Source organism: Macadamia integrifolia, chromosome 12 (assembly GCF_013358625.1).
Source record: "Macadamia integrifolia cultivar HAES 741 chromosome 12, SCU_Mint_v3, whole genome shotgun sequence".
Lineage (NCBI taxonomy): Eukaryota > Viridiplantae > Streptophyta > Magnoliopsida > Proteales > Proteaceae > Macadamia > Macadamia integrifolia.
This window is the reverse complement of record NC_056568.1, coordinates 17,342,898-17,353,287: the sequence shown is the minus strand read 5'-3', so window position 1 is coordinate 17,353,287 and position 10,390 is coordinate 17,342,898. Positions and strand designations below refer to the sequence as shown.

General features: G+C 37.2%; 2 protein-coding genes across 11 annotated transcripts in view; both read left to right on the top strand.

Moving 5' to 3' along the window:
• Positions 1–4,116: 4,116 nt before the first annotated feature.
• On the top strand, positions 4,117–4,752 carry LOC122094760. Its single transcript, XM_042665362.1, has 2 exons — positions 4,117–4,161; positions 4,255–4,752. Exons 1-2 carry the CDS (start codon positions 4,120–4,122, stop codon positions 4,750–4,752), a joined length of 540 nt encoding a protein of 179 aa, XP_042521296.1. The 5' UTR covers positions 4,117–4,119.
• Positions 4,753–6,980: 2,228 nt separating this feature from the next.
• Positions 6,981–10,390, top strand: part of LOC122057187 (mitochondrial substrate carrier family protein B-like) — a 25,473-nt gene continuing 22,063 nt past the window's right edge. For 8 of the 10 annotated variants that reach the window (XM_042619198.1, XM_042619207.1, XM_042619205.1 and 5 more), the window contains exon 1: positions 6,982–7,625. In XM_042619198.1, coding sequence (XP_042475132.1) covers positions 7,398–7,625 — 228 coding nt within the window. In that variant the 5' untranslated portion in view covers positions 6,982–7,397. Of the gene's footprint in view, positions 7,626–10,390 lie in introns of all 10 variants that reach the window. The other 2 variants (XM_042619201.1, XM_042619200.1) reach the window with 1 other exon arrangement.

The following is a 10,390-nucleotide window of genomic DNA, read 5'->3' as shown; positions in this document are numbered from 1 at the left end:
AATAGTAGTATAGCAAGGTTTATCTGTTTTTGGATTGGTTCTAGGTAAATTTTCACGGGAATGAAATAGAAAAAATCCAATCTACTTCTCCTGAAATCTGCTAGAAACTTGCTATTGCTGCCAAGGTCAAATTGAGGCCAAATCTTGGGGAGATGATCACTATATTTTTCCTTTTTTCCTTATCTTCATGCTGCATTTATTATTTTATATTTGTTGGGTATGTAACGAGTGTTGAAGGTTACTAATGATAGGAATGTTCCTATTGTGAGTTGAGTTGATTTTTAGAGTTTAGGGTTATGCCTACGTTTCCATTATAGTTATGTACTTCATAGTGTAATTGTGTAATCGGGCATTTAGTCAATTATTTGAAAAAATAATGATTCATGTGTGCAAATCTCTATGCTGTTATGAGAGTCATTTTCAGGGTATTTCGTTGTGGTGTGCAGCCATCATTGTATCTGGTTCTATTATAGTGTCCTCTATAGTGTCCTTGTGGATTCAATATAAAACAAGGATGTTCTGCAATGGGATATTGCCCCCCACTTTTTTTTTTTTTAATCTTGCGCATGATGGTTTCATGGTTTGCAGTCTTTATTTGGCTGTTGCCGTTGTTCTCACCTATGGTACTGCTACTACTATTTTGTCCCATGCAGTAGAGCTGATTAATAATGGCCCTTGTGTGGATTCTTGATTCTGTGATCTAGTTATTTGGCCTCACTGCTATTCTCACACTTGTGGATGGTATGGTGGTTTGCAATCTGTCCTATATGGTTATTGCTTGTTTTGTTAAACTTAGGGATATATTTACCTACCTCTATGTGTATATAATCCTGGTTTTTTAGCCCTTGAAACCATTCCAGTTGAAGGAACCATGGCTGGTATTGCTGCTGACCCTGCAACTACTGCCTGGTAGTATTTGCAGTCTCGGGGTTGTTCTCCTTGGCATCACAAATGCTTGTTTATGGTGTGCATGCAGACAGCCTTCAAGTTTCCAACCTCCCAATGTTATTTATTTTTTTGGGTGATGTTCTCTGTGGGGCTCAGCCTACACCAGTCTCTCTTTCCACCCCGTGTGAAAATGACCTATTGAAGGAGGTGTTGGTGGATGCTCCCCCAACAACCCCCCTCTCCCCCCCCCCAAAAAAAAAAAGAAGAGAACACTCCCTTTTTTTTTTCCCGATGACAACTTGGTTGTCATATTGATTGAACTTGATGGAACTGATCCTGTGATGCCGTCAGTCGGTGTGTTTCTGTCGTGGCTTTGATTGTGGCACCATTTTAGATTAGATTTCCTTGAAAATTACTAGTGCGCTTTTCTGTTTGATATTCTGGTTTATCATTATTTATTGTCGCCCTCTTCTTTTTTCTTCAAAACAGAATTATATTATTCTGGAGGGAGATGGTATTTTTGTTTGGGTTTCATCGGTATGTTTTGTTGAAAGGTTCCACAAAAATTTATGCTATTCAATGGAATCAAGGTATTATGCACAGAGGAGTTAGTTTTTTTGTGGAGTCAAAAGCTTTGTCAGGACATAATTATTCTTGTAATTTTCAGGCACTATTTGATCTACAACTGATTATAACAGAGAGGCCTATCATCATTCATATTTCTAGAGAACCAAATCTGTCGCCTGACCGCTGTGACCCAAAATTTTCTAGAACCCATATGCCTAGTATGTATGTGAGTAGTAGTAGTCTTTCGATGTGCTTGAATTTGAGATTCTTATCGAGGCCTTGTTAATGATGGAATTGATATTGTAAGATTCGATACAGGCCTATAAAGGAGTTGGGATACATCTGTGCCTAATTTTAGGTGTTTGGAACAAAAATATAGTAGATGGTTTAGCAAAAAAAGTATCCGCATCTGAAATCTTCTCATGAACTATCAGATTAATAATTTAGAGATTCTAATTTACAGATGCTACCAACACTGGTAAGCTTGTGTAACTTTTAGCTAATCTGTCTTCTATCAAAACCTTTAGCCACCTTCCTTATAACTTAAGTCTTGTAATGCACCGATTTGCAACTGAATATTCTATATAGCACCAATTTATTATTTCTTTAATTTGAATGTAGATTTACTTTTACAATGGAGTTTGATGACGGCTACAAGAGGCGAAGGAAAATCAAAATCTTTGCGGCGACTGCTGTTGTTATAGCAGTAGACCAGTATATAAAAAAATATCTGAAGAAAGAGCCATACCGTTGTGAACCCCTACGCGGTATTATTGAAACAGAGAGAATTGTCGGTCACACTGATAAAACCTGTCGAGAACAAATAAGGTTAAGCAAGAGGACCTTTTTCAATTTAAGTCATTTGATTAGGGAGAAGGGTCTATTGAGGGATAGCAGATCTGTGCAAGTGAATGAACAACTAGTTATGTTTCTACAGATAGTAGGACACAATGTTAAAAACCGCGTCATTGCACACAAATTTGGACATTCTGGTGAGACTGTAAGTACGTACTTTAACCTTGTATTGGGAGCAATCATTAAATTGTACTCGATACTATTGAAACCTCCAAGTGTCGCAGTGCATCATCGAATAACAAGTAATGAAGGAAGATTTTACCCTCATTTCAAGGACTGCATCAGAGCCATAGATGGGTCCCACATCCCTGCGTGGGTGCATCTAAGCGACCATCCGAGGTTCCATGATAGAAAGGGTGATATTTCCTAAAATATTCTTGCTGGCGGTGACTTTGACATGAAATATACTTACATTATTTCTGGTTGGGAAGGATCAGCATCCGATGCTCGAATCTTAGACAATGCATTGCACAGAAACGGTGACGGAAAATTGGTGCTGCCACGAGGTAAATATTATCTCGTTGATGCTGGGTATGCTAACCAAGCGGGGTTCTTACGGCCATATCGAAACGTTCGATACCATTTGAAAGAGTGGAGAAATATTGATCAGTCACCAAGTGATAAAAAGGAATTGTTTAACCTGAGACATTCACAATTAAGAAATGTGATTGAACGTTCATTTGGCCTCTTAAAGTCAATATTCAAGAGCTTGAAAAACCAACCAGAATATCCTTTCAAAACACAAGCAAGAATTGTGTTGACATGTGTGCTGTTGCACAACCACATTCTTACACAGAATAATGTTGAAGAAGAAGAACGATGGCTTGATGAAGAGGATGAAGAGGTTTAAGAAGATAGTACTAATACCCAATCGACCCCTCACCAAGTAAATGATGATGTTGAAGATGATAGTTCTGATGGCGAGGATCATGTGCTGGAGAATGGTGATTGGGATCTATTTCGAGAACAAATTGCTGACCAGATGTGGGCTGATTGGGTTGCAGACGATTTGTCCAACTCAGACTAAGTATTTATGAACTAGAATATTTGTTATTGATTAATTTCTATTTGCATGGTTTGGGATAACTGTATAACTTAAAAAAGCGGGGTTCAAAAATTTTGCATGGTTTGGGATGACTGTATAACATAAACATACTTGGAAGCAAATTTTTGTGTTGTGGGATGTATGTATGTAGACTATTAACTGAATTGCAATGCTAGATTTATGGATTTCCCAATTAGTAATTGTTATTATTGATTGATTTAAATTTTTGAGTTGTGGGATGCATGTATGTGGACTATTAACTGAATTGCAATGCTAGGTTTATGGATTTCCCAATTAGTAATTGTTATTATTGCTTGGTTAAAATTTTTGTGTTGTGGGATACATGTATGTGGACTATTATTTAAATTGCAATATTAGGTTTATGAATTTCCCAATTAGTAATTGTTATTGATTACTTGGTATTAATGAAATATACTCACATTGTATATGGTGTATTTTGTTAGCTTTGATGTGATGGAACCAACAGGAGATTCTAATAGTAGGTCACGGGACATTGCTTCATGGCCTAGTGCCGTTCTCATTACATGTTGGAGTGTATATTGAAGCAATACAAGAGTGGTAAGAGTGGAGATAATGGACTGAAAAAGGAGCAGTTCATTGAAATTGCCAACCAACTGAAAGAGAAATTATTTACTAGTTACGACTGTGAACAAGTGAGAAACCACTTCCGGATTTGGAAGCAAAGGCTTAGAGCATTGAGTGACCTACAGAAGCAAAGTGGATTGGGTTGGAATGCATCTAATATGAGATTTGATGCTCCTCAACACTTCTGGAATGATTATAGGGTATAATGGAATTTTTTAAATTATAATTTCTATATAATTGTGTTTTTTTTTCTTACAACATAAGCACATTGACATTGTCCTTTATATTGCTAGAAAAAAGAACAAAAGTATTGGAAGGAACATAGTGTGCTCCCAATTCACCTTGAAGTTGGAGCTTTGCTAAGGAAAGAGATGGCAACTGGGAATGATTCAACAGTCCCCTCTGAAGCTGCCACTGAAGTTATGATGGACGTGACAGGTACTCAGGTTGAGGGAATAGGGAACAATGATGGTATTGACTATGAACCTATTGAAGAAGAAGAAAGTGTTCCTTCCACTCCCATTGGTAGTACCAGCCGTTCTCGAGGAAGACCTCGTGGGTCCGTCAATAGTGGTAGAGAAAAGAGGAAGAAGGGTGCAGCTGAAGAGGTGGTAAGTCCATTGAAATCGATTGCTAACTCAATCGAGAAGATGGTAATGAGTGAATCTCAGTCTGAATTTAGGAGAGCAATTATAGATGCTGTTGATGCCATTCCATACCTCAATTTGGGAATATTTCATGGCCAAGAAGAATTCTGCCATTATCTTCTTGGAAACAAGAGTAGAAGATAAGCGAAATATGCTTAAGATGTACTTGCTAGAGATTGAGAAGAATTGAGGTGACAAAAGGAAATGTTTGGACATTCTACGACAATGGTTTTATTGAATAGAAAATGCATCTGTTTGGTTGATGTAACTTGATGTTATGTTAAGTCTGCGACAATGGTGGCATGTAGTCTTAAGAAATATTAAGACAATGGTTCTTTCTATGTTCCTCTCTGAATGATTTCAAGGTTTAAGTATGGACAACATCATTCTTATTTGTCATAATATTTTGGGTTCTTTGGTATGGTATAAATAGGGAGCGCATAGGTGACCCAGATTACTCCATTGAAAAAATTGGTGAGAGAGAGCAAAAATGGCATGTATTTAACACTCTTTGTCCTTATAACCTTTCTCATGATAAGTGATGGAGACAGGTGCATGCAACAATTGAAGAACACAGATGAGGTGAATCTTGATCACATTTTTTTTCTTTTATTTATTTCCTTTCCCACCATTGTATATCAGTTTCAATTCCTGTTTAGGACGTATAAAATTTGTGCCATTGAAATCTCCTGTTTTTTGTCCATCACACTCAGATGAGGGGCGTACTTAATAGTATTTTCAATGCATATTTCCTCTCTTGAAAATGTTTGTGTTAACTTACAGATGACATCGAATATGTCCGCTTGTGCTATTGCAAAGTGTGATTACTGTGGGAAAGGTTGCTCGGTTTTAAGTCAGGGTCACATGTTGGAAGGAAATTTTTTAAATGTTCAATGAATTGCCCCTTCTTCATGTGGGTTGACCATCTTAAGATGTGTGAGTGTGGGAACGGTCAGTGTAAGGTCAGAACTGCGAAAACAAGTGCAAATTATGGTCGATATATTTGGTGTTGTCCTCAATCAACTGGGGTATGAATTTCTTAAAATTTTTGTTTAATTTTATTTTATTTTTTTCAGATGTTTAAGATTTGAATGTTTATTTCCTTGTATTCTTATAAGATGATTATATTTGCTTTATAGGTTAAAAACAAAGGTTGTGGAATGTTCGAATGGATATCAAGTTCAAAGCCAAGTTGTGATACTTACGAGACTCCACCTAGGTCCCTATGCTCAACTTCATCATCTCCTTCCCCTTCATCATACTATATCAAAGGATACTTGAACGGTGCAATAAAAGAATATGAGGGTCATATGAGGATGTTGAGAGATGTTCTTGACGTAGTCAAGAAGCTTGATTTAAACAAAAATATAGGATGAACTTTTTTGGAATTTTTTGGAAAAGAAAAGTCCGAAGCCATTGTAATGATATTGAGTTCATTATCCTTTTTTTTTTTTTTTGTTTGATAGAAAGACTTAATTAGCATTTACTAGTACCTGGATGAACTCAGTACTATATTATACGTTTACATGCTTCTTCTCTCATTTGGTCTTAAGGACCTAAATTACTTGTATAAGTCATTGGAGACTATTGGTTCTACCCACTTTGAAGCATATCTATCTCCATAAACCAAATCATGCACTAGTTTGGGCAATTTTCAGATCTGAATTGTATGATACACGATACCTATTTCGATTACATAAACTACAATACAATCATGCCTTGTAATGTTCTTCTTTTTGTCCTCTTCAATTTACAAAAAAAAAATAAAAAAAATAAAAATAAAAAAATAAATTACTGCACTACACTATTAGACTTAATAGATCCCGAGTTCCACTCTTTTTTTTTTTTTCACATATTACCATAAAAAAAGAAAAGGAAAAAAATTAAAAATAAAGTACATGTGTGGAACAAATTTTAATTTTTGGTTTTGTTTTTGGGATTTTTTTTTCCCAACAGAACTTGGGTTCAAAGACTCAGTGGTGCCTAAACTCTGATATAGAGATGTTAAATAACGGCCTTGCCCCTCTGAAATGCAAAAAACCTACCCTCGTTGATGTGTGTGCCACCTCATTGACCCCACACTGGTGCAAGGGCCAAGTGCTCTGGTAGTGTTATTAATATTTTTTTTTTAATGAAAAAAGAAGCCTTAACAAGTAGTGTGACCCCTATACTAAAATATAGGGAAAGGCAAAATGACCACCTCACTCCTTCTTCTTCCAAGTGATGCTTCAAATAATACTTTTATTGACTCTTGTGTTAATAGAGAAGCCACACTGCTTTTAGGGAATCTTCCCACTTTTTATTTTATATTGCCTTTCAAAAGAATATGTATAAAAGGGGAGAAAAAACCATGCTAAGTACCAACCTGCTGTTGCCTAGACTGGCACAGAAGAATTGTTATGTGAGTTTTGACTATTAACCACTCTCCGAAAATTAATCAGAAAGTATTGGCGGCTTAATTTTCTCTCTCTTTCGTTCCAAGTTCAAACCACACAGAAACAAGTGTCCCTCCATTTCCCGGCGCAAGTTGGAGGAGCCAGTACGATTTAGGCACAGTATCTAAGCTCGAGCTAATGTCCCTTTGTTATGGTTTTTCTAGGGTGTCCTTTTCAGTCCTTTTGGATTCTCACCCAGCAACCGAAATTTCAGCTGCAGAGCGAACTGGGTTTCCAACGTTTCTAGGGTTTCTTTTCCGGATAATATTGCATATTTAGGGTTCTGGGTTTCTTCTGTCTTCAAAGAAGTCTACGTTGACAGCGGAGATCAAATAGGTGCTTTGGAGAAGGGCGATGCGGACGGAGGCTCGAGTTGGAGTCGTCGTTGAGGGTGGCCAGATAGCTCTCAGCTCTGCTCATGCTGGTGTCGTCGATGGCGGCGCTCGGAAGTTTGTTCAGCAGCAATCGTTGCAGCAACAGTCGCAGATAGGATCGGTATCGCATCTGCTCGCCGGAGGCATTGCAGGCGCCGTCAGTAAAACCTGCACAGCTCCCCTCGCTCGCCTTACTATCCTATTTCAGGTTAGCTTTCCCTTGTCTTTTCTTGTTCATTTCTTGAATGGGAATATGGAATGGCATTTTTTCTCTTTCCGAAAGGAAAAAAGAAGTTTTTGCTTCCCCTCTCCATCTGGCAGTTGCAGTGTTGATCGAATTTGTAAAGCTTTACGGTTTTTTCTTTGTTAATCTGTTTGCCCCCTACTTGTAACGGGGTGGGAGTCTATGTCTTATATCATGTTTGGATTGAGCTGTTTTGAGTATGTATTCGTGATGAAGCGGTTTCTTGAAAATTATACGTAGTTGGGAACAGATTTTTAATATCTGTATTCTGTTTTTTCGAATGGTTCAGGGTTTCCCAGTAGTGGGTAGATTATTTTCTTGTGGTTTCAAAAAAAATGCATGTGCTTCAGGTTTGATTGTGTGCAGAGAGTTTTTGCGGGCAGATTATTCTCTTTCTGCATTTTTTCGATTCAAATTTTGATTTGCCTATCAGATAAGCTATTCTATTCCTGGCAACCTTTTGCAATTTGAAACAGAATTATGCGTCATTTTCACCTAGGCTGGTTTTCATCCGGAGAAAATCCTGTACGGAAGTGCAAATGTGGGAAGGAGGAAACTCCGGTAGTGCGGTATCAAATTGTGTGGCTTCTTCAGATTTAAGTACTAGGCAGTACCCGCTGTTTGACCCCTCTATGGAGATTGCCTAATTAATTTATTTGGAGCTTCAGATTTGTTTCATCAAATTACTTTGATGTGCTTGTTGGATAAAACTACAAAGAATGTCTGTTATTGTATGATTGTGTTCAGGAAAAGATTGAGAATTTGGCATTAACTGGTGTGGTGATGCAATTAGTAGGGGTCCGGGTGTGGAATGCCATGGGTTGATTCATTTCTGATTCTAAAGTTTGATATACCCTCTTGCATGAGCACCTTTAGCTTGATACCAAGAGGATATTGAGTGAGATGGCTGCGCTCATTGTGATGTTGAGAATCTTTGTAGTGCTAGCAGTTGCTTCACTAATGCAGATTTTGTGCATGCTTAGTTGAAGTGTGGTCTAGAATGCAGTTTGATGTTGGAAGACAGCAATTTAGTTGTCAGAGACTCAGAGAAGCATACCAAAAAATGAGTGAAAATTTTTATTTACTTGTTTATGTGCTGTAATAAAGTTCAAAGCTACAGTATTCATTCTATTTGTTTGTGTTTCTGCTGTGATTTTTGATTTCATATGTTTATTTCAGAATTTGATATCCTGATGGAAACCAGTTTCAACCTCCAAGAATCTGCCAGAGGAGGTTACATGGACTGGATGCTAGGGCTCAAGGCCTCAACGGCATTGCCAAGAGGGTGTTGGAGTTGTGCTTCTCTAGCTTTGGGTTCCACACACAGTTGTTAAGGCTGGTTTTATGGTGTGTGGCTAAGCTAGAGTTCATTTTAAATAGATGTGTAAATTTTATATGTTTCTGTTAGTTTTGGGTGTAAAATGCAATATTGTAATTTTCTGGAAATTTGGTGCATGCCTACTTGCTTTTACTATGAAATTCTAATTCCGTTTCTATATCGTTGAGCATGGATGGTTGAATTGCTGATCTAATTCCTTATTATTTTTCTTATTGTACGAGATTAATGGATAGAGATAGTTTGACTCCACTGGTGTTTATTGAAATCTATCTTAAGCTGAGTTAGAAATGTAAGAACATCAATTAGCTTGGGTATACAAGAGGGTTATTGAGCATCAGGGCTGTTGCTTTCCTCACACTAACCCTAGTTACGTTACTCTCTTTTTATATTTTAGCATGTGTGGATTAGTACTGTTGGAGGTGTACTTTCTAGTCCGAAATCTCATCACAGTTGGAGTTTCTTTGCGTAGTTAAATTTGCCAGTTTGTTTTTTCCTGTTCTGATAGACCTGAATCTGCAACTATCAAATGCCATCTAACTTGCTTGGTACAACTGATTATCTTTGTTTTACTGTGGGCTTACTTATTATATATGTGTTCCCAGCAAAATTTTAACTTGTTTTGAAAGAAGCCCATCAAGTGGGGATAAAGTTAGTACACCGGACTAATTGTTAAGTATTTTGGTTAGATTATGATACTTAATAGTTAGATAAATAGGGTTATGTTTTGAGTTCATTTACTTTATTGTGTGTGTGTGTGTGTGTGTGTGTGTGTGTGGCACTAGAAGTCCTTTTATTTGTCAATTTAGAAATTTTAGAAGGTCGTTATATATGTAATACACCACCATCAGTTAGAGTTAGAGGTGATCTGAGTAATGAATGAGTTTTTTTTTTCCAAAGGAGTTTTGTATTGTGATGGCATACTGGATTGGTATCCCAAACCTGATTTCTTTTCTTCTCTTCTCTTATGTTCTTTTCTCCTTTTTTCTTCGACATGGTTTAAAAGTTTCGGTACTGTCAAGGCATACGGGATTGGTATCTCAAACCTGATTTCTTCTTTTCTCTTATGTTCTCTTCTCCTCTCGTCTTCCACATGGTTTATTTCTTCTTCCTCCCAAGAAGATCTATCTCATCTCATTACCGTCCATTTCCATCGATCTAATTTCTTCGTTAACGATGTAGTTGCTTCTTCCTCGAATGATTCTCACAAGATTATGGCCTTTAAACTCAAGATGATATGATCTTTCTTTCTTGTTCAATCATTATTTTTTTCAAGAGGCTCAACCTATATTTATAGGAAAACGAATTAGTTGGTAGACTCGCCGTTAGAGTTAGACATGGATGTCATAAAAATAGGAAGTATTTAAACCAATCCGGTCTTCTAAAAATCAAC